At 40.5% G+C, this 24,801-nt stretch overlaps 1 protein-coding gene across 2 annotated transcripts in view; it reads left to right on the top strand.

Moving 5' to 3' along the window:
* WWP2 (WW domain containing E3 ubiquitin protein ligase 2) overlaps window positions 1–24,801 on the top strand; it is a 135,951-nt gene that overhangs the window by 29,796 nt on the left and 81,354 nt on the right. For both annotated transcript variants that reach the window (XM_063110276.1, XM_063110277.1), the window contains 2 exons: window positions 2,201–2,348; window positions 2,671–2,792. In XM_063110276.1, the coding sequence (XP_062966346.1) occupies window positions 2,201–2,348; window positions 2,671–2,792 (270 nt within the window). The remainder of the gene's footprint in view (window positions 1–2,200; window positions 2,349–2,670; window positions 2,793–24,801) is intronic.

Below are 24,801 nucleotides of genomic sequence, written 5' to 3'. Positions count from 1 at the left end.
AAATTCCTCTTCCCTTTTTTGCTGTGATGGACATTGATAGGACAGTTGGCAAAATTTGAATAAGGTCTGTAGATTAAATAATAGTATTATAAAAATGTTAAATTTCCTGATTGTGATAACTGTATTATGGTTATGTTAGAAAATGTCTTTGTTCTCACAGAAGTATTTAGGAGTAAAGGGGCACAGAGTCTACAACCTACCCTCAAGGTTTCAGGAAAAAAATGTGTATGTGTGTGAGAGGCAGGAGAGAGAAAGAATAACGAAGCAATTGTAGAAGGTTAATATTGGGTGACTCTGAAGGTTCTAGGAATTCTTTGTATTATTGCATATTTTCTATAAGTCTGAAATTATGTCAAGATAAAAAAAGAAAGGAAAAAAAAGACCTAGTGAGAAAAGCTAGAGGACAAAAAAGGAAACATCATGGTAGAGTTGAAAGAATTGGTCTGGGAGCTGGGAGATTTGGTTCTAGTCTTAACACTGCCAGACTAGCTCTGTGATTTTGGATGTTATTTATTTTACCTCCCTGCATCTTAGTTGGCCCAACCAAGAAATAAAGAGTTTGAACTTATTTAAAGAGTTTAAACTTTGATTTTAAAGAGTTTGTCTAGCTTAAAGTTACAGAACTCTGATTATAATTAGTCCCTAGTTTAGGTTAAAGGCATGCAGAGCTACTCTCTCACCACCAGGTGGCCACAGTTAACCTTGGTCTATGTGTAACGTACTTCATTTTTCTACCCTGGGCCATGGCTCAGCACCACAAACCTTTACTTCTTGTACCATCCCTTGTTGCTTCTGAATCTTAGCCACAGCTGTTTTTTTTTTTGTTTGTTTGTTTGCTTCTTGACTTTCTCTCTACCGTTACTTTTGGGCCTGGGGATGACAGTTATTGCTAAAATCAGTCTGGAGGTGGATTTGGACTTTGCCAGTTTGTGGACTGTTACAGGACTGTCACCTCTCAGAAGGGTCTGGGAGGGAAAGGTTTGCTAATTCTCAACAGAGGGGAGCTCAGGCTAGGATAGACTTGCCATCGTGGGCAAGGAACGTTAGTCATATCCTCTGATGTGGGGCACAGGATGAAAGACATCTAGATGTGTTTCAGCCTAGCGACCTGGAGTGTCCAGCATGGGCGATATATGCTACACGAAGATGCTTGTCTAGCCCCTGGGTGTAATACTTGCTTAGGTTTGTGTTCGGTGAGACTTTGGCTTGCTGGTACCAAGTGAACATCGGGAATGTGGCCACATAGAGCCAGAGAGCAATGCAGATGGCTAACAAGCACATGGAAAAAATATTCAACCTCACTGGTAATTGAAGAACAGCAACAGAACAAATAAGCAAAGTCCGGTAATCACATATGGCATGATGTGGAGTCAGGCTGGCCGAGTGCACATTCTGTCTTGTAGCTCCCTGGCTATGGGCTTGGGCAGTGACTTTGCTTCTCAAACCTGTTTCCTCCTGGGTAAAGTGGGGGTGATGATACATTCCCTGCCTCATGCATTTGTTGTAAGGATTCAGTTAATTAATGTGTGCATGGCATAGTGTCTATAATAAGTGTTCATTAAATCTTAGCTGTTATCTTTGTTTTTAAATGTGTATAATTTGCAAAGAGTAAAAAAAACGGCACTCAGTGTTCTGTGGTGTTTGGTGAAATGGATATACTCCTATAGCACTGGTGGGACTCTATATGGATTTGCCCTTTTTGGAAAGGAATTAAGCAGTTTTAAGAACTTTAAAAATGTTCATATCCTTTGGAAGAATACTTAGAAATGCATGCAAATGTATACATTCGTGGTAATTTTCCCAGAGCAAAAAATTGCAAGCTATCTATTCAAAAATGGAAGAATAGTTAACATATTCATATTTATATGGTTTATAGCTGCAGCCATTTACAATTGATTTTGGGGGGAGAAGAATTTTTAAAGAATTGGGTAAGTGAAAGATGAAATTCTAGAAGGAGATTTACCAATGATAAATTGGTAATGATAATTATCCCAGTGTTTTCAGGTTAGGAGTTATTTTTTTTCGTATACTATATGTATTTTTTATATACTTACATTTCTTTAAAAAGTTTTTTTGGTCAGGACATAACAAAATTTATTTTTTTTAAAGAAACAACTGAAAAGAGCCAGAACATCTGCCACAGGGGGGCAGGTGGGAGCCCTCTGACTCATCTCTGACTTTTCCTTTCTTTCCCGTCTAGTGGTCTCAGCAAAGCCCAAGGTGCACAATCGACAACCTCGAATTAACTCATACGTGGAAGTGGCGGTGGATGGCCTCCCCAGTGAGACCAAGAAGACTGGGAAGCGCATCGGGAGCTCTGAGCTTCTCTGGAATGAGATCATCGTTTTGTAAGAGAAAGCCCCTTTTTTTTCAATGCAGTAAGATGCGGGAAAGAGAGAAGACGCTGCCTTGTGGGAGCCTTGACTCTTCTGACTTTGCTACCCAAGGCACCTTTCTTTAGGTGTTTCTACCTCACTGAGCTCACAGAGTGTTCATTATTAGCTAGAGGGTGACAAGGTCAGCTTTGTCGGGGGAAGGGTATATGTGAGCGTCTTCTTGTTCTGCGCCCCACCCCCCACTGCCAGATGTCAGCAGTATAGTTTGTTTTCTTCTAGGTTATAGGAGTGACCAATCTGCTTGGATGTGATGAATCAAGTATTTGTTTTCCAGGAATGTCACGGCCCAGAGTCATTTAGATTTGAAGGTCTGGAGCTGCCATACCTTGAGAAATGAACTGCTAGGCACTGCCTCTGTCAACCTCTCCAATGTCCTGAAGAACAATGGGGGCAAAAGTACGTATGATGTGGGGGCGGTTGGCGTGACCCATTTGTGGGGGTGAGGAGGCCATGGCACATTGACCAGGACTTGGGGCTGTGGTGGCTCTGCTCCCCTTGGATGCCCATGTCTGCAGGGTTTTAGGGAGGCTGAGTGCCCCTCTCTGCCTCCATGGCAGAGTTCAGCCCCCTTTGTCCAGGGCCTCTAGCAGTGGGCTACAGTGCTATGTCCCCCTTGGTCCTTCCTCATGGATGAAAACTTTCCCTCTGTCTCTGCTTCTCTTCCTGATCTAGGAGGTGTGTGATATGTTGAGTGAAACTGTCAAATGCCTCCAGACTAAACCATTGCCTTTCTAGTCTGAGCCCTAGAGTAGAAAAAAGGGGCTGTGTGTACATGTGCACATGTGTGTGTGTTTGCTTGTGTTTACATGCATGCGTTCGTATGTGTATGTGTCTCTCTTTGGGATTGTGTTACAGGTAGTTCCCTGTGCTTAACAGGCGCTCAGTAAATATTCATTGGATGTTGGAATGTGATGCATGCTCTGTCTTCCTTATCCTGGGTGCCTTTGCTGGATGGACATAGAAACCCTCACGTCTATTTATTGCTGTCTGTGGTCAGTGGCCATAACCCGTGGCTGTGGGGTTTGGACCCTCCCTCATAAAGCCTCTGTTCAGAGCAGTGCCATATGTGGTAAATGAACACTACAGAAAGAAAGGCTCCTTTTTCTCTTGATGTCTGCTGTCTAGAAAATATTTTCTGAAAGTGGATTTAGCTCAAGAGAGAGGTGGGGGCAGGGGGTGTTGAGTCCCAGGGAGAGCGTTGCACTGATTCAAGAATCCTTTCTCTCTGAGCCTGTCCTTTGTGATGGGCTGTGAGGGTGTTAGCCTCCTCTGGTCTTTTCCTTTCTGCTCAGCACACGGAGATGTGGTGAACCCATTCTGGCCTGAGGGGTTGTTTATAACTGTGGATATGCCTCTTTTAACTCTACAGAGAACTCCCCGATGCTTTCTCTTCTGAGTTGGTCTTTATTTTCCCAAACTCTAGTCTGCCTTTTGGAAATTGATTACCAAGGAGAATTAAATTTATTATGTTATTTGGAAATATACTTGTGGATAGTCTCATGTTAGGATGTAGCAACCAACATGAGTGTCCTCTTCTTTCCTTCTTCATTTGGGCAGTCAACATACTTTTGTTTTTAGGCCGGTTAGCTCAGTTGGTTAGAGCATGCTGCTGATAATACCAGGGCCCGGGGTTTGATCCCCGTACTGGCTAGCAGCCAAAACAAGCAAACGTACTTTTGCTTTTGATTACAAAAGTAATTGTAGAAATTGGAAATTACAGAAAAGCACACAGATACCCAAAGAAAACAAAATTTGCCTGTAAGCACGCCTAGTGATAATTATTACATGTTGCCGTATACCCTTTTAAGCTTTTTTCCTTGTGTGTAGACGTGTGTTAATATTTATGACTTCAGTGAAACAAAACTGATATCAGACATGGACATGTTATTTCGCAACATGCCTTTTCCTTTTTAGAGTGTTATCAATATTTCTCTATTTTTAACTGTGATAAAATACACATAACAAAATTTACTATCTTTGCCACTTTTTACTGTACAGTTTCATGCTATTAAGTACATTCAAATTGTCATGCAACAATCCATCCCCAGAACTCTTTTCATCTTGGAAAACTGAAACTCTGTCCCAATTAAACATCCTGCCCTGCCCCAGCGCCTGGCACCCACCATTCCACTTTCTGTCTCTCTAAGTCTGACTACTCTAGGGACCTCACGTAAGTGGCATCATACAGTATTTGTGCTGCTGTGACTGGCCCATTTCACTTAGCATAATGTAGTCAAGGTTGTAACGTGTGTGTATTTCCTTCTTGTTAAGGCTGAATAAGATTTTGTTGTGTGCATATACCACATTTTGCGTATTCATCCATCTGTTGGTGGACACTTGGGTTGCTTCCACCTTTTGGCTACTGCGAATAATGCTGCTATGAGCATGGGTGTGCAAATATCTCTTCACATCCCTGTTTTCAATTCTTCTAAGTATATACTTGGAAGTGGAATTGCTGGATCTTGTGGTAATTCTATTTTTAATTTTTGTGGAACTGCCACACTGTTTTCTATGGCTACTACAGCATAAAATGTATCACTGTAGCTTTAATTCTTCTTCTTCTTTTTTTTTTTTTTTTTGTCTTTTTCGTGACCGATACTCAGCCAGTGAGTGCACTGGCCATTCCTATATAGGATCCGAACCCGCGGCGGGAGCGTCGCTGCGCTCCCAGTGCCGCACTCTTCCGAGTGCGCCACGGGCTCGGCCCTAATTATTCTTCTAAAATTCATCTCCTCCCAAAAATCTCTTGAGATTTTTTTGGAATCCTGTCATACGTAAAGTTAATTTGATGGAGAATTTCCATACTGAATTTTCCTAGCCAGGAATATAGAATGTCTCTAAGTTAATTCAAATAATTAAAATAAAATAAAATAAAATAAAAGACTGGTAATGGGATCTTAACCCTTGGCTTGGTGTTGTCAGCACCACGCTCAACCAGTGAACTAACCGCCCATCCCTATGTAGGATCCAAACCTGGGGCCTTGGTGTTCTCAACAGCACACTCTCCCGAGTGAGCCATGGGCCGGCCCTGATTCAAATAATCTTAAAGTTATCTTTTAATTTTTGAACAGTTTTGATATTATTTTCAGTGGAATCTTATTATGTCTTCGAACTTAGTATTGTTGGTAGATGGTAATTAGTTTCTGCATTTTCTTTTATAATCAGTCAGCTTACTGAATTCTTTAGTACAGGTTTTCAGTAGTTTCTTTTGGTTTTCTTGGTAGACATTTATGTGGATTCTTTTTTTTTTAAAAATGTTTTTTGTTTTGTTTTTATTGGTTATGAATATTCATGGGGTACAAAGCAAATCACCACTCATGCCTAAGATGTGATGGCTAGATCCATACTGGCAGCATGCCCATTACCACAAATTGTGATTATACCCCATGTCCCCCACCCAATTATCCCTGACCTCCCTCCCCATCCCCCTTTCCCTACTCCACTTTGTATCCCTAGGTATGTTCTCTCCCTCTGTAAGACCAACACGCCACTGTGGTCTTTCTTTCCTTTCTTCTTTATCTCTTAGCTCCCACTTATGAGAGAGTACATATGGTATTTATCTCTCTGTGCTTTGCTTATTTCATTCAACATAAGTTTCTCCAAACTCATCCATGTTGTTGCAAATGGGAAAATTTCATTCTTTTTTATGGCAGAGTAGTACTCCATAGTATATATATGTATACCACAGTTTCCTTATCCAGTCGTCCATTGATGGACATTTAGGCTGGTTCCATATCTTGGCTGTTATGGACAGAGCTGCGATGAAGATGGGAGTGCAGGTATCCCTTTGACGTGATGATTTCCATTCCTCTGGGTGTATACCCAGAAGTGGGATTGCTGGATTATATGGAGGATCTATCTGTAGTTGTTTAAGAAACCTCCATACTGTTTTCCATAGTGGTTGTACTAATTTACAGTCCCACCAACAGTGTAGGAGAGTTCCCTTCTCTCCTCATTCTCACCAGCATTTGTTATTCTCATTCTTTTTGATTATAGCCAGTCTAACTGGGGTGAGATGATATCTCAATGTAGTTTTAATTTGCATTTCCCTGATGACTAGTGATGTTGAGCATTTTTTCGTGAACCTATTGGTTATTTGTATGTCTTCCTTTGAAAAATGCCTACTTGGTTCCTTTGCCCATTTTTTAATTGGGCTATTTGTTTTTTTACTGTGTAATTGCTTGAGTTCCTTGTATATTATGGATATTAATCCCTTGTCAGATGCATAGTTAGCAAAAATGTTCTCCCACTCTGTAGGTTGTTGTTTCACTCTGTTAATTGTTTCCTTTGCTGTTCAGAAGCTTTTTAGTTTGATATAATCCCATTTGTTTATTTTTTTTCTTTTGTTTCTTGTGCTTTCAGGCTCATGTTCATAAAGTCTGTGCCCAGACCTAGTTCCTGAAGTGTTTCACCTCTATTTTCCCTTAGTAATTTTACAGTTTCAGGTCTTATACTTAAGTCTTTAATCCATTTTGAGTTGATTTTAGTATATGGTGAGAGGTGCATGTCTAGTTTCATTCTTCTATATGTGGATATCCAAGTTTCCCAGCACCATTTATTGAAGAGGCAGTCTTTTCCCCAATATATGTTTTTGTACCCTTTGTCAAATACTAGATGACTGTAAGCCTGAGGGGTGATTTCTGGGTTCTCTATTCTGCTCCATTGGTCTATTTTTATGCCAGTACCATGCTCTTTTGGCTACTATAGCTCATTTCTGTGGATTCTAACACTAATAACTTTGCTTATTGTAAGAGGTAATTATACTTTTTCTTGTTGGTTGCTTTGTGTACAACTTTCTGTTTTACTGGTGATGGAGCAGTGCCTCTGGCAACTTGTCTGTCATATAAGATTGGGTGTTAGTAAACTGTCTTTTGCTTTATTAATTGTTGCTTTTTTAAAAAAAATCAGGAAGGATGTTGACTTTTTATCAGATATCTTTTAAGCAACCATTGGGATGATTATATGATTTTTTTCTTTAATTTATTATATTAATTTTCTAATAGTAACAATCTTAGAATTTCTAGAATATATTTAATTGCTCAAGGTAGATTATTCCTTGAAAATTTTGTGTAGAATTGTTTGTTAATATTTTATTTGGTAGTTTTCCATCTATATTCATCAGTGAGATTTGTCTGTAGTTTTGCTCTATTTTTGTCAGTTTTGAAATCAAGGCTAAGCTAATTTTATAAAGTAAATTGAAGCACTTTCCAACTTTGGGAACAGACTCTATAACATGGGAATTATCTGTTCCATGAGTGCAGGAAAGAGCTCACCCATAAAACCAACTAGGTTTGGCATCTTTCTTTGAAATGATTCTTTGATGACTTTTTCAATTTTCCCCCCATAATTATTGGTTTGTTCAGCTTTTCTACTTCATCTTGAGTCAATTTTGTTAATTAATTTTTTTCTGAGAAAATTGTTTCATGAGATTTTCACGTTTGTTACTGTAAGGATTTTAAATAGCACTCTCATTTTTAAAAATGTTTATAATTTTTCTCACTTCAGATTTTTGGTATCTGTGTTTTATCCCATTTTTTTTCTTGACTAGCTTAAACATTTTTGTTTTAACTTTTGTTTTTTAATTTACTTTTCATAGAACAGCTTCTTGGATTTATTTGTCAATTGTACCATATTTTCTAATATTAATTTCAGTTTTTAACTTTATTAACTTTTTTATACCTTTGCCCTAGATCTGTTTATTTATTTATACATTCATTCATTCAGTCAGTCAGTCAGTCATTTATAGCTTTTCGAGTTGAAAGCTTAGTGCATTTATTTTTGTTCTTTCTTGTTTAATAGTGAAAACATCCTTGCTTTGAACTTGCCTTTGATTTTTTTCCTCTGTGTATTCAAAATTTTTTCTTTCAAATAAAAGTGCTCAAATTTTAAGTGTAATAGCTTGATTAATATGTACATATGTTCACATCTGGGTAATCACCACTTGAATCAAAATATAGAACATTTCCAACATCCCCAGAAGGTTCCCCACGTCCTTTCCAGTCAATATCCCCTCCCCCTGCCCTGAGATACTACAGTTCTGACTTCTATCACTATTGGTTAACTTTGTATGATCTTATTGACATAAAATTCAAGAATAGGCAGTGTGTTCTTTTGTGCCTGGCTCATCATTTTATATCTGTGAGATTCACCCATGTTTCCGCATGTGTCAATAGTCTGTTTTTTTAATTTAGGTGTAGTATTCTATTATATGAATATACCTAATTTATTTGTCCATTTTCCTATTGGTGGACATTTGGATTGTTTCCAGTTTGGGGCCATCATGAACAAAGCTGTTGTATGTATTCTTACACACGTATTTTGGAGGACATACTCATTTCTATTGAGTATACACATATCTAGGGGCCTTGGTTCACGTATGTTTGTTTAGCTTTAGTAGATACTGTCATACAGTTTTCTAGTGTGCCAATTTTCCATCCCATAAATTTTGTGCTATCCTGCTCATGGTTTGTGACTGCTATTGTGATTTTCTCTTTGAACCGAGAATTATTTAGGAAGATGTTTTCTGTGCTTTCCAGTGGTTATGTTGTTTGTGGTATTGGTTGCAGCTATTGCTGCTGTTGCTGGCACCAGCAGTAGCACATTGTGTGTGTGCCTGGGTTGGGTAGGCACATGAGATCAGAAGCTGATGGAAAATGTGGATTTTCATAGCACAGTGGGCTGCTTTTTCTTAGAAAAACAAATCTTCTAGGATGACAGTGGCATAGCCTACATACATAACATTCCAGCTATGATTCATAAAGCCTTCTATTTACAGCAAGGCTATTTCTGGTGATTGCAAGTCTTTCATATAGAGAAGTGAAATCATGTAGACTCGAGTCAGACTACTAAATGTGAATTTTGATTCCACCAGCTTTGTGACATTGGACAGTCACTTAACCTCTGTGTGCTTTTGTTTCCTAATCTGTAAAATGTTGTTTTGAGATTAAATGAGCTAACAACAGTACCTGCCATATGTAAAAACTATATAAGTAGCAGCAGTAGTAGTTATTTTGTCTCCTCTGTACCTTTCTTCCAAACGATTGGGAGGTTTGAATCCCAGATGGACAAAAGAGACCGTGTTTCCTGATGTGGGACCTTCTTGCCTAAATGGGAAGCAATCCTGAGATTGTTCCAGGAGAGAACTAAGAGTGGACGAATGCAAATGCTTTGGGGGAAGTGGAGTGGGGAGGCTGTCATTAACAAGGGATGTTTCAGCACAGTGGTCCTGGCCCCTGTTCTCTATGTGGAGCTGCTGGGCTGGAAATGTTTCCAGAGTGATGTCTAAGTATGAATACAGTGTTGTAAGGTAAGTGGGTCACAGTGTGTTGGATAACTCCTTTCACTATGGCCTGGTCTTCCTGAAACAGCTTTCCCTGGGAAAGGACCTGATGAGCAGTGGTTTCCCGACCTAGCGTTCTTCTGCTTCACAGACATAATTCGTCCTTTCATTTGCTCCCTTGTTTCCCCTGGGTGGACTTGGAAGTTGACCGGGAAACTCAGCTGGCTGTTTTTGCCTTCCCTTGGCAGAGGGATGCTATGATGGAGGGTTTTACTCAAGTCCTGCAGTTGCATATGGTCAGCCTTGGCTGACTTTATGTGGGGACATTGACCTGGTCGTGGCTGCAAGGGGACTGGACCAACTGTGCTGGTTTGGCTCTTAAGGATAGCTCTAGTCATCTGTGTGCAGAAGCCAGTTTTTGAGGTTGCATATTGATTTTTTGAAAACTTTTTTATTAAGGGAGAGTTTTCAAACATAATCCCCATCACTCAGCTTCAGTAGTTACCAGCGTGTGTTTCATGTGAACCTGCCTACTGGACAATCTTCATTTCCCTCTAAACATAGTAGGTAGAGTTCAAGACTCAATTTTCTCTTGCAGCTCTCCTCTCCTGCAGCTAGCCTCATTAATGCTGCAGACCTTGGCACTACCAGATTGTCCTGTTTTCAAGGATGGACAGTGTAGCTTGAAGAAGATTTTTTTAAAAACTTTTTTATTTTAAAATAATTTCAAATTCAGAGAAAAGTGAAAAGAATAGAATTAAGAAATCTTCCGTACCCTTTACCCAACTCTTAATATTTTGATACATTTACTTTCACATTGTCTTCATCTATGCATATGTGTATAATTATTTTCTGAACCATTTTAGAGTAAATTACAAACGTTGCACTTCTTTATCCCTAAGATGTCTATTTCCTACAAGGAAAGGATAGTCTCTTATATAACCAAATCAAGAAATTTAACACTTTTACAATGTTGTTATCTAATTCAGATTTTATAGTTGTCACAATGAAGTTAATTTTCCCCCTTGGTCCACTATCTTGAGCAAGATGGTGCACTGCATTTAGTTGTCATGTTTCCTCAAATCTGGATCAGTTCCTCAGGCTGTTTTTGTCTTTCATGATATTTACATCATTGAAGAGTACAGGCCAGTCTTTTTGTAGAGTCTCCTTCAATTTGGCTTTATCTGCATGATTAGGTTCAGGGCATGCATTCTTGACAGAAGCAGCTCAGAAGTGAGGTGTGTCCTTCTCAGTGCATCGAATCACGGAGCACATGACTCAGCTTGTTTCACTGTTGAGGAAGTTAGTTTTGATCATTTGGTTAAGGTGCTGTCTGCCATGTTTCTCCACTGCAAAATTACTATTTTCCCTTTACAGTTAAAGAGCAATTTATGGGAAGATACTTTGAGACTATGTAAATATCTGTTCCTCATCACACCTTCACCTACATCTGTTGTATCCAATAATGGTTTTACTGTGATGGTTACAAATGCTTTTTTTCCTTTATTTCATGATTTCTACATTTATTGGTTGGCATAGTACTGCAAGGAAGAGCTTTCCCTTTTCCTGTATGCATGCATGCAGATATGTATTATCAATCTCAACTCATGGATTCTCATTTTATTCAATGGGTTATAATTTATTGCTGCTGTTATTTTGATGCTCAAAGTATCCCCAGCTTGGCCAATGGGTACCTTTTCAGGCTTGCTCCTGTATCCTTTTGACATGGCCTCATCATATATTTTTGTTGAAACATAATACAAAATAGAATTTACTGTATGATAAAGGTGACATTTAAGATCAGAAAAGAAAGGTAAACAAATGGCACTGGGACCATTAGCTAACCAGTGGTTTTCAAAGTGTGATTCTGAAGCCAGCAGCATGGGCATCTCCTGGAAACATGTCCGAAATGTAAATTCTCAGGCCCTAGCCCAGGCCTATAGAGCTCTGGGGGTGGGGCCCAGCAATCTATGTTTTAACAAACCTTGCAGGGGATTCAGACACATACCTGTTTGAGAACCACTGAGCTAACCACTTGGGAAAAAATAAAATCAAATACCTTAATGCTTTCTGTACACCAACATGTGAGATGGTTTTGCCATTTAGTTTTTTAAACATTTAACTCTTGAATCAATCTGGAGTTTATTTTGGTATATGGTGTGGGGTAGGGATCTAGTTCTATTTTTTTCGTACTGGTTTTACACATTCTCATTGTTTTCATCAGAGCAAATGTCAACATCAGGTTGGACATATCTCTTCTCACTGCTCTTCTTCTTCAAAACTTTCTTGGCTCTTCAACCTTCATTTTTCTTGATAGACTTTATATATATGCATGCATGCACACACATGCACATATCAGACATACACAGACATGTAAATGTCTCCTTCTGCATCTATATGTTAAACACCATGAGTTCACACTGAAACCTCCAATTCAGCTCCACAGGGTTCTTCCTGACCTTCTTCCATTCCATGTGAGAATCCTGGCTCTCAACATCATTCATATACTTACTCGTTCCCTCAAATCTATAGTACACAGAAGGTGATGTGAGAGTTGCTGCACTTGTAACACTGTGAAAAATGAAATAGACTTGGGAAAGCTCCCTGCTTATGTGTTCCATCTTCCATGTATGGCTCTTTTCTTTCCCCATGTGTGTGTCTGTCAGATTGGAAAAAAGGAAAGGAAACAGTTCTCTATTTATTTGAAGATTGAATAAGCAGAGGGTTGTTACGGCACTTTACATTCCAAGAACAGATAGGCCAGTCATGAGCGGTGGACTTCCTCTCTGCTCCTCCATAAGGATGGAGTGTTTTGGTGGGTAGGCCATGGTTTCAAGGAGCTGTGCCTGATAGACAGTGCATGCATTTATTTTAAAGTAAACACAGCACTGTTTTTCCAGTTTTTCAGCTGAAGTATAAATAAAACTCCTAAACCTTGGAACTTGAGTCAGAGGGAGAAGAGAAGAAATTTTTAAAAGATTTCTCTTCAGTTAAAAACAGTTTTAAACTTAAATTTGAAAAGTTATTTACCATTCTTCAGCTGAGGAGAAGGCGGGCAAGGGACAAAAGTGAAAGGCAGAATGTGACAGTACTGTGAGCTGATGGGGAGATATGTACGGCATAGATACAAAATCCAGTGCCTTGAATAGGCCTCATGGTAGAAATGGCTGGACCAGTCCTGCTTAGCCAATTAGTTATTTTATGAACCTGGTAAACCACTAAGACCTAGCTATTTCAATCTTGTGGAATGATCACAGTAATACTAGATCCTGAGAGTCTTTCTCTTGCTCCGAAATTGAAAATTGTTATTTTTTTGGTGGCTGGCTGGTATGGGGATCTGCTGAAAACTATTACTATTAATATTTTTTCTGATTACAAAAGCGAAATAAAATTTTATGTCGTGTATTTTACTACAATTAAAAATAAAAAAGCAATACATGCTCCTAAGATTAAGAATATTACCATTAGCATTTTTCTGATTATTATTTCATGCTTATTGTTAAAAAAAGACAAAAGTATTCTGAGTGCTTAGTATGTATCAGGCATTGTTCTGAATTCTCTCTCTCTGTATGTATATACATATACATATGTATGAACTCATTTAATCCTCTGTACTGTGATGTAGATTGTATTGCCATCCGTTTGATGAGGAAATGGAGGCCAAGAGATGTTGTGAAACTTGCCCAGGGTCTTGTGGCAGGGGGATTTAACCCAGGCCTTTTATTCACAGAGCACCTGCCCACAACCTCTGTATATACTGTCTTCCAGTGAAGGAGAAAGTGAAAAACACTTGAAATCCTACTATTCAGATATAATCCTGTTTATATATTTTTATATATCCTTTGAGTTTTATTATTATTATTTTTTTGGTGTATAATCATGTTTGTATGCATGTGTGTATATATGCCTTTTTTTTTTCAAAATGGGAACTCATTCATAGTGCTTTGTAACTTGCTTGTTTTCCCCTAGATCAATGAAACTAAATTAGTTTTAATGGCTGTAATAATGGTTTTTGTGTTTGTTTTTTTGTTTTATGTGAATGCATCCACAGATTAACCAATCTTTTCTCTTCTTTTTTTGGCGGGGGGTGGCTGGCTGGTGTAATATTGAACCTTGTTACCAACACCATATACTAACCAAATGAGCTAACCTAGCTGGTCCCAATCTTTTCTGGTTGCCTATTTCTACCTTTTTACTATTAAAAGCAACACTTTTTGTTCAGTTCTTGTGAAGATATCTTTGTGGTCCTGTCCATTTTTTTCCTGAGGGTAAATTCCTAGGCATGCAATTGCTGGGTCACAGGGCAAGTGCGTTTCAAGTTTTTGATGCCTGCTGCCTAGGTCTGCTGTAAAGCCTGGGCCAGTTTATACGCTCACCATGAGTGTGCCCAGGTACCTGTTAATGGCATTGAGTATTGTCAATCTTTTTAACCACTGCCAGTCTGTTAAGTGAAAGCAATTTCTTTGTTGTTTTAATTTGTCTTTCTTTTCCTTTCTCTTCTCCCTTGTCTTCTTGAGGCACCTCCAGTTAGAGGTGCTCTCGCTGCTCTGTGCAGTTGCTTGTTCCAATGTCGCAGTGATGCTAAACCCAATGGTCAGTTCTCATACACAACTCACTTGGCTTTCAGATTGGATACAATTAATTGATCCCTCCTCGTTGACATGGACACCACACTCAATTGGTTTTCTGTTTATCTTTTTGGTCACTCTTGTTCAGTTCCCTTTGCTGGTTTTCTTTCTCACCAGGCTTGAAACACTAGAGTGCTCCAAGTTGGCTTAGTTCTGTGTCTGCCTGTTAATTTATACCCCTTCCTTTCATGAACTCATCTAGCCTCATAGCTTTAAATTTGGTCTCTACACCTACATATGACTCGTAGCCTGGGCCTCTGCCCTGGCAACCCAAGATGGTATTTATGTCTAATTAACATCCTCTAATTAACATGTTAAAATCTGAGCTACCTGCTTTCCCACAGCTTCCCCCATCTCAAGCAATGGCAGTTCTGTATTGCTTAGGCTAAAATCACTGGTGTCCTCCTTGACTCCACTTTCTGTCACAATCCCCATTCCCTCCATCAGTAATTCCTGTCCACATCACCTTCAAGATATATTCTAGTATTGGACCATTTCTCACTGTGACTGCTGCTATCACCCATGTCCAGGTCACTGTCACTTCTCAAATGTTATTGCAGAGGCCTCTAAATGGGTCTCCCTGTACTTGCCTTTGTCTCCCAGCAGCACATGTTTTTTTTTTTTTTTTTTTTTTTTTTTGGTGGCTGGCTGGTACAGGCTCAAGCCCTAGACTTTGGTGTTACCATAACCACACTAACCAACTGAGCTAACTGGCCAGCCTTCCAGCAGTACATTTTTGAACCCAGCAGCCATAAGAATTCAAAGCGTAAGTCAAATCATACTGCTCTTCCAGTGGTTATCCATCTCAGAGTAAAAACTAAAGTCCTTCCCTACTGGACTACAAAGTCCTCCCTGATCTTCCCATTAGGTGATCTCAGCTATTCCCCTCCTCTCTCCAGACCTCCTTCTGGCCCCCGGTCTGCTTTCGGTTTCTCTGGCCCACTGCCGCATTCTTGCTTCAGGGCCTTTGCATGGCTACTCCTTCTTCCGGAAACACTCTTCCTTGTGTGTCCTCATAAACTTTTATTTTTTTTTTTAATTTTTAATTTTATTTTTATTTTTTTTTTTTTGTCGTTTTTTCGTGACCGGCACTCAGCCAGTGAGTGCAGCGGTCAGTCCTATATAGGATCCGAACCCGCGGCGGGAGCGTCGCCGCGCTGCCAGCGCAGCACTCTACCAAGTGCGCCACGGGCTCGGCCCCTTGTGTGTCCTCATGACTTGCTCCCTCACCCCCTTCCAGTCTGCTGAGGTGTCACCTCAATGAGGCCTTGATCATACTGCCTTTCTAAAAAGTATACAATGCAATGATTCTTAAAAAGTTTACTGAGTTATACACAATTATCACCATGAGCTTTGCCATCACTCCAGTAAGATCCCTTCTGCTGATTTACAGTTAATTCCTGTTCTCACCCTCAGCTCCTGGCAGTCACTACTTTACTCTCTGTTTCCATAGATTTACCTTTTCTGGACATGGTGTACAAATGGAATCGTACGTACTGTACAATATATTCTCATGTCAACTAAACTCTCTTACTTATGGCTCCTCCTCCCCAACGTTCCCTATTTCCTTTCCCTGCTTTATTTCTTTTTAGCAGTTAACCCCATATAATACTATATATTTTGTTTATTTTTCTTACTTACTGCCCTCTGCAGACTAGAATGTAAGCTCCATGGGGGCATCATTTGTGAGTGTTGTTCACTCTCATGTGCCACCTCGACCCTGTGCCTACAACACAAAAGCACTAACACACTCATGCACATGCCATGTTGAAAGACTGACTTTCTCCTCTGATCAGTGAGGATGAACGTCTTTTCTTGTGACTGAGGTCTTCATGGCCAGTGTCGTGGCTCACCTCTGAGGTACAGAGCAGGACCAGCATAGTGCTGGGTGCCCACTTGGGGAGGCTGTGGCTGAATCTGGGCCCAGCCCCCAAATGCAGGCCTTTGTCTCATTTCACCCTGATCAGGTTGCAGTTACATCAGCAACTACTGTTTTCTTGATTGGCACCAGATGCCAGGCTTTGGGACTTAAAACCATCTTTAATAGTCTCCGAAAAGCTCTGTGTATTGCTTTTCATCATCCTGCACCTCAGGCAGATATGTCCAAGCCAGAACCTCAAGGAATTCCCAAAGAAGCCAAAAGCTACCCCCTCCCCTGGCCCCACACCCCCAACTTCTCAAAGTTACAGCTGGGCCCATTTTGTGACTTGGTGTCAGCCGAGAGCTGTTTGAAAGAAAAGGTCCTTTTAGCCAGAAGTCTTGAAAAGTAAACATACAGGACCTGCTGCAAATGTGCAAACAAACCTGCTCTCATGGCTGAGAGGCTGCCTTGTGTAACCTCATCTGAAGAAAGAAGAAAAGCTTTCTGTCAGGAGTCCCCTCCCCTGGACAGGGCTTCCTCAATGTATGGCTGCTGCCTCTAGAGTGTTCTGCGAGGGTGTCGGCTTTGGAAGTCGGTCCACCTCATGGGAACGTGTATTTGAGCAAAGGGTGATTCCACCCCTCAAAAAAGTTGAATCCTGGCCAAGGCGGTTACTCTGTTCTTTTTCTACAGCTATTTTGTATCCTTTTCCATTTTAGTCTATAGTGGGTGGTCAAGACATTTTTTTCCCTTTTCTTTTTTCCTTCTTAGACTTAAGAATTTCTCAATGTTGGATCAGGGTTTTGTGTGAGAAGAAATTTCCTTCTTCTCTGTAGAGCTTTTTCTTAGGATTGTGAGATTTGCCTGGAGCAGGGGAAGGGCCTGAAGTTTATTTCCAGCAGTCCCACAATAAATACCTTTGAGTGCTGAGCTAGATGCTAGTTTTAAAGCATGGACAATATCGCCATCCTCCTGGAATTTAGGAGCTAGATAGATGTTGAATAGACAAATGGTACAAACTATTCCAGCTGTGACATGTGCGGGGGAAAGTACAGGATGCTCTGGGAATGCATGATGGGGAACTTAACCTAGTCTGGGGGTGGTGGTATCAAGGAAGGCTTCCTGGAGGAAGTGACAGCTGGACACGAGAAGGATGAGAAGGGATTGTCCAGGGAAACAGGAGAAAAGCATTCCTAGCTGAGGGAACAGTGTGTGGGAAGCTTTAAGGCAGGAATGAACTGGGTACAGTCGAGTTTCACAGAGAAGGCCCTGGGGCCAGGCAGGCAGGGTGCATGAGAGCACCTTAGGACTAAGACCAAAGGTGCCAGGGAGGAGGCGCTGGGTCAGTGCTGTCCAGGAGAAGCATAATGCGAGCCACATCTGTAATTTAAAATTTGAAAAAAAAGTAAAAACAGAAACACAGGTGAAATTAATTTTAATGATATATCTTAATTCCACATATCCAAAATGTTATCATTTTAACATATTATCAATTTAAAGAAAACTATTAATGAGATATTGTATATCCTTTCTTTAGTATTGGGTCTGTGAAATATGGTGTGTCTTTTACACTCACAGCACTCAGTCTGGATCAGCCACATTTCAAGTGCTCAGTGGCCACATGTGGCTTGTGGATCACATTGGACGGTGCAGGTCTAGAGGCTGAGTCACTCAAGGGAGACTTGGGAAACTTCTCTTCTAAATCAGGTTATTGTTAATGTAAGACTGCATTGTTTGTAAAGTTCTAGAAACTTCTTCCATTCCTCTTGAGCTGGTCCCACGGAGGCGTTGGGCCATCTCCTGGAGGACCTGTGCTGTTTCTAAGCAGCCACCTAGCAGTCAGGTCCTAAACTGACAACTGTTAAAGGCATGAAACAATAGCCTTGACTTGGTGATAGGAAAATGATACCGTTGCCTGGTTATGAGCTGTTTCTTCCTCTGGCCAAAAAGAAAACTGAAACATTTCCTCTGATGTTAGGCCTGTGCTCTGTGCCAGTCATTTGAGAGTGGCTCCCCTGATCGTCCATTCTAGTCTTGCAGGTTCTCCCAGGGGAATAGATTAACATTAAACATTTGTCTCATTGGTGTGTTTGATTTTTCCTTTTCCTTCAGTCTGCTAGGATTCTTAGAGTATTTTTCTTAGTGTAGGAGACGACTTCTTGTGATAGAGTGGTCAGTCGGGAGGGAAAGTGATCCCGGACCAGAGTAAGTGTGCCACAGTTACACGAGCAGTACAATTAGTGCCACTGTTAGATGAAGAGTGAGGATTTTCACTTTAGTGCCGCCGGCCTGGCCTGGGGGTTGCTGTTTATTACCTGCAGAACAGTAAGGCACACATTTCTCAGAATGTGATGTCTGTGTCCCTTCCTTCCTTCTTTCCTCTCTTCCTCCCTCCTTCCCTCCCTCTGTCTCTCTCTCTCTCTCTCTCTCTCTCTCTCTCCCTCCTTCTCTTAATGTTTATTTACACATGTATTACATGAATTCATTCTCTTGGAGGGGGACATTATAACAAAGGCTAAATTCAATTTGAACATGCCTCTCCCTCAATCCCCAAATCCTCCTCAGTAGATAGATTGCTTCTATATATGTTTTTTTTTTTTTGTATCTTTTTTTTTTTTTTTTTTGTTTCTATATGTATTTTTAAAGATTTGTTGAAAAATCAAAGGGCAGAGCTTTGGGTCTAGGATGACCTCAATTTTGTATTTGTAGCTTTTTGTGTTTGTGCTAGTGTGTGCAGGTACGACGACTTCATAGAAAGTTGTAAAATGTGGGTGATATCATAGGGAAGGAATTTGGAATGTGTGTGTTTGTGAAATATGTGTCAGATTTTACCTTTGTATATTTGAATTTTTTATAATGAGCATGTTAGTTTTTAAGTTATATTGTGAAGACAATATTATATAGCATAAATGGGAAAAAGTTTTAAACTTTGTATTATGGAAAATTTCAAACATAAGTAAAAGTAGAGAGAATAGTATAATGATCTGTCCTGTACCAATTATCCAGCTTTATTTTATTTTATTTTATTTTTTGGGTTTTTTTTTTGGCAGCTGGCTGGTATGGGATCGAACCCTTGACCTTGGTGTTAGCAACACTGTGCTCTCTAAGCACTATCCAGCTTTACTGATAACCAGCACAGGTCCAGTTGTCTTTCATCTTTAGTCTCCACCTTTTGGGGAGAAGTATTTGAAGGAAAATCTTAGCCATCATGTCATTTCATTTGTCAGCACTTCTGTATACATGTCTAACTGACATGGAAATTACAAAAGAGTATCCACTATGCAATTGATGGAAATTGAAAAAATAAAATCTTTATTTCATGATCTTACTATTCAAATATAACTTAACATTTTCCCCTGGTTTATTTATTTCTTTGCCCCTTTATATACTTGTTTTTCCATAGTTTTAATAATAGGATGTGTTCCATAATATCATTTTTTAAATTTAACATTATAGTAAGAGTAATTTTCCATGTTGAACACTTTCTAATCATTAATCCAACTCTTAATTGGGGCTTAATATTTCACTCATCTGAAATTGTAGTTTATAAAAAACCAGTTTTTAAAAAGGGGAATTTTTTAAAAGCAGAATTTTAACCATGAAAATAATTTTCTAGGAGGGCTCCTACATTTTGCTATGCAAAGAACATTTAAAAGGAGGTTTGTTGTCGAAAACTTTCCTCAGCTGTGTTTATAAACATGGCTTTGATCCTGGGCAACCGGGGTAGGTGGTGTGGTTGCTGAGGTTTCCTGAGGTTCCCTGAGGGCACAAAAAATGGATGATCTGTTAAAGCCTGGCAGGTCTGGGAGTAGAGATTAATGGAGTGATGAGAACTTTCCCTCCCTTTAGGGAAGAGGAGCCCTAATGACGAGGAAGCAGTAACTGATGTGAACTGACAATTCTGAACAATTCTGAAGACTTAAGTTTCCCAGATCTGTATTAATTTCCCCTAAATCGCTTTAAAAAATTTAAAGTATGCTACAGCTTCACAAACGATAGAGATTTACCAAGACAGATGAAACCTTTGTATGATGTTTTGAGGGGATCCTCAGCTGATTCAAGAGACTCTGTATTATCAGGACCGTATTAGATGGGGGTGACTAAATAACAAATCTGAAGAGTTGTGTGAAGCGCATGTGCACTTTTTTTTAAGTAGAGAAGGATGTGTGTAGCTGCGTGGGCTTTGGCTATAGGACACTGGGATTCTGAATCAAGAGAAACAAGGATGGCCCCGAATGAAGAATCTGTCATTCTGAAGTGAGGATGCAGGTGCCTGATCTTTCTTGTTGTTAGAGGGGTGTTGTCCCTCTTCCTCCTATCTAAGGGCAGACTCCCTTGCTTTGGAGTCCACCTTTTGCTGCCTTCTCAGGAATCCTTCCTGATTTTCCTCTCTGGCTACTCTTCTCTGTCTTTTTTGCAAGGTTGTCTTCATCTATTTGATTATTAAAGGTGAGAGTTTCCTAACATTTCATCCTCTCCTTCCAGGCTCTCATCCCCACTCATACCTCCTCCCTGTGCATAACCACCATGCCCAGGTGACCCACGGGTTGGAATCTCCAGCCCAGACCTCTCCTGTGAGCTCCCTTCCCACATGCCTGATGACTCTCTTGGTATTTCCTGGTGGATATGTCAGAAGTACCTCAACATGTTCAAATCTGAATTCATCACCTCTTTCCCAGACTTGGTCCTATCCTAGTATTCCATTTTCCTCCATTTGCCCGGTTAAGTAAGTCAGAAACCCAAGAGTTGTGAATGATACCTCTATCCCTCTTGCCCACCCACTTCTCTTATCTATTTACAGGTTCTTTTGGTTTTTACCTTTGTAAGTCTGCCCACTTCTCTTACCTACATTTCTCCTACCCTTTCCTGGTCATCGACAGTTTTTGTCTGCAGCCTTCTGTCTGTTCTGCCTGTATCTGCCCTTACTTCCCTGCTGTTTGTTTTCCACACTGTAGACGGGATGATTTTTGAAAACATGAAGCTGGTCTTGTCACACCTTGATTAAAAACCCTTAAGTACTGTGCTGTTGCTCTTAGTTTAGAGAAAAACTCTCTAATGCAGCTGACCCATGAGGTACTGCAACTTCTGGTCACCACCTGGCTGTCCTGCCCCATTTGGATCATATTGCATTCCAGCTCCGCTCATCTCTCTTTAGTCTCCTGAGTGCATCCAGCTCAGTGTGCCACAGGGCCTTTGCACAGGGCATTTCCCTGCCTGGAATGCTCTTCCTCCCTGCCCTACCCCACCCCTCAACCTGCTAGCTGTCTGCTTGAAGCTTCAGATCACTGTTGAGTTGTCAGTTCCTCAGGAAATTTCCTAATGCCCTTACCAGGCCATGTGGCCAGCCACTCATGGTATTTCTCTTGTATGAAACCTTTTTCACAGTTGCAAGTTTATATTTCTTTGTGAGATTATTTAGTTAATTCTACTTCTCCCACTGAATTGTGAGGTTCCTAAAAGCAGGGACTATGTTGGTTTCCATTCTCCATTATAACCCAGCTTCTAGCAGTGTCTGGCAGAGAGTGGGCATTCAGTAAATGTTTCTTGAATAAACGAACAAGAAAGAGAGAGAGAAAAGGAAAAGTTTATAAATTGGCTTTGTAAAATGAAGCTATGAGCAGTTTTCAGAAGTTCATGGAAAGATTTGTGCTGTCCTCTAATCCCATTTTTCACGAACTTTTTGAAGTACCTTCATATTTTCTTTAGAATAGTTAATGCAACCCCCAGTAGATGGAAACTTTAATTTAGAGAGGATAAAGTGTAGACTCCCAGCAGCAACACAAAGACGAGGCCTCAAGGCCAAGGTAGACTCTTCCTTACACCCTGCATTGTGGGAGGACCCCGCCAAGGTGTGAGTGTTGGGGGCTGAGAGGGGTGGATGAAGCAGAGTCAACATTAGTACCCCCACAGGAATTCCAGTGTTTACAACCTGATGCTGGCTTGGTAGAAAAGACTTTCTCTTGTTAGGCTCTGGCTAAGGTTGGAAGCCAAAGAGACATCGTAACAGCAAATCCTGGAAGCTTTTGGCTTCCTTTACTGCAAAGGGAATGTGAAAGAGCATTCTCTTTAACCCTGGGGTAGACTCCAGCCTGTGTGTATCTGAGTAACAGGGAACCGGGGAATGGAAAGGAGACTGTTTACTCTCTGCCCTTCTGGAATTTCCTCCGGTTCCGTTCCTCTGTACACCAGTGTTTCGCAGGTATGTGTAGCATGAACACTGACCTGTTAATGAATGCCCTGCTTATTTTCACTTTCTTTTGATGGGCCTGTGGGATTAAGGGCAGAGGGAGGCAGGAAGAAGGAGGTTTGTTCCACTGAGCAGCTCTGTTAAGGCCAAATCAACCCCATCTTCATCAGGCTTCAGACTCTTAACCCAAGAATTCTTGGTCTCCTTAAAAGTATCCTACTTGGCGTCTTGTTTCATTTTTCTCAAATTTCCATCCTTACATTTGTATTGCGAATGAGGACGAAAAAGAAAGCAGAAACTGTTTTTCCTTTTAAAAGATGTATGTGCATGCACAGATGTTTTGGTGATGTGGGTGTGGGGAGGGACAGTGATGATTAAAGACCCCTAAACTAGGTCATTGTTTCATTCACCATTGTGAAACTGTCCAGGCGAGAGTCTGAATTTCATAATGGACTCACATTATGGTAGCATGGTTTGGCAGGTACAGTTTCTGTATTTTTTCTTTTGTTGGAATAAGGAAGGCAACTTCCATGCCCTATTTATCTATACTATTTAGTACCATATGCAAACAGCATATTAAAAAATCCAAGTCAAAGAAGGGAAAAACTAGCTCTCAGAAAAACATTACTCATCCTTCTTGCACATACCAGCTCTTCTTAATAGGAAATTATTAACCTGAAGCCACTTGCAAATCCGAGGCTTTGAAGTGAGGAAAACTAAGAGTAGGAGTTATTCCCCAAACAGTTTGACTGTATATTTTCTACCTTTTTGTATTTCAAACTGTGTATGTAATGTTGAATTCTTGTAAGTTTTTTAGTTAGTTTACAGTTGCCGTGTGCCCATCACCCAGCTCAGCAGCCACTACCTACCCCTGGCCATTCCTGTCTCATCCGACTTCCCACCCCACCTCCACTGGGCTAATTTTATGTAAATCTCAGATACATTTCATCTACAAATACTTTAGTATGTATCTCTAAAAGATAAAGACTCTGAAAAATCATAACCATGGTGCCAGTTTCATACCTAAAAAAGTTAATGGTAATTATTATTATTATTATTATTATTATTTTTTTTTTCTTTTAAAGATGACCGGTAAGGGGATCTTAACCCTTGACTTGGTGTTGTCAGCACCATGCTCTCCCAAGTGAGCCATGGGCCAGCCATCCCTATATGGGATCCGAACCCATGGCCTTGGTGTTATCAGCACCACACTCTCCCAAGTGAGCCACGGGCCGGTCCCCCCCAAAAACTTAATGGTAATTATTCAACATCATGAACTATCTAATCAGTTTTTACATTTTCCCAGTTGTCTTATAAAAGTGCTTTTTTTTTTTCCCTCTACCATCTGTTTGTTTGAATCAGAATCCAAACAAGGTTGATATGTCTCTTAAGTCTCTTTCAATCCAGAGGTTCTCCTTCCTTTTTTTTACCCCTTGGAATTTGTTGTCATAGAATTGGACAGTTTGTCCTGTACAGTTTCCCACATTTTGGATTTTTCTGTTTGTATCCCTGAAGTATGGTTCTATGTGTCCCTCTGTCCCTCTGTGTTTTCTGTAAGCTCATGGGTAGATCTAGAGGCTTGGTCTGATCTGGGTTCTCTTTTTCCCTCTTTGGTGTGGTGGTTTGTATTTCTGTCAGGAGACACTTGGAGTCTGGTTGTCTCTCTCAGTTTGCTGGCTTTTAAAGGGTTCTCCTGGTGTGGTCCTTGAGATTTCCCAGAATCTTTTCCCCAAAATTCTAATATCCAGCCTTTCTGCTGCCTGTCAACTTCCATAAAGTAGCATTACAAGGTATTAGTAACCAGTTGGTACTTAGAATAGAACAAAGGGGCGCACTCCTATAACCAAAGAAGAAGAAGTACCTTTGGTGATTGCTGGGGTTTGCATGAGTTCAGGCCTTTGGCTTTCTCAAGGGAACTAAAGTCTCTTGCCAGTGGAATATTTTCATTATATATGTTTCATTGGTTCTAATCAAATCTGACTTCCTCCAGCCTTGCTCTGAGTTGGCACTTTTGGCAGCCCCTGACCATGGTTTGCACAAAGCTTTGATTCTAAGAGACCATTGAGCCTGTGGGGCCTGGCTTATGTGGTTGGTGGGGAGTCCTGGGTCTTTCCTAACACATGCTAGGGAGGAGGCTGAGGTGGAGTCTTCTTAGATGCTGTGTTCCTGGAATATACTGCTGTTGGGCCGGCCCGTGGCTCACTCGGGAGAGTGCGGTGCTGATAACACCAAGGCCCCGGGTTCGGATCCCATATACGGATGGCCGGTTCGCTCACTGGCTGAGCGTGGTGCTGACAACACCAAGTCAAGGGTTAAGATCCCCTTACCGGTCATCTTTTAAAAAAAAAAAAAAAAAAAAAAGAATATACTGCTGTTGGTCTGGCACAGGCTGCCATCTGCTCTTGCTTGGATTATTGCTGTGACCTCCCCCCTGGTCTTGCCTGCTTCAG

This window comes from Cynocephalus volans, chromosome 10 (genome assembly GCF_027409185.1).
Source record: "Cynocephalus volans isolate mCynVol1 chromosome 10, mCynVol1.pri, whole genome shotgun sequence".
Taxonomy (NCBI): Eukaryota; Metazoa; Chordata; class Mammalia; order Dermoptera; family Cynocephalidae; genus Cynocephalus; species Cynocephalus volans.
Note: the sequence above shows the minus strand (reverse complement) of the source record. Positions and strands in the feature narration are given on the sequence as shown.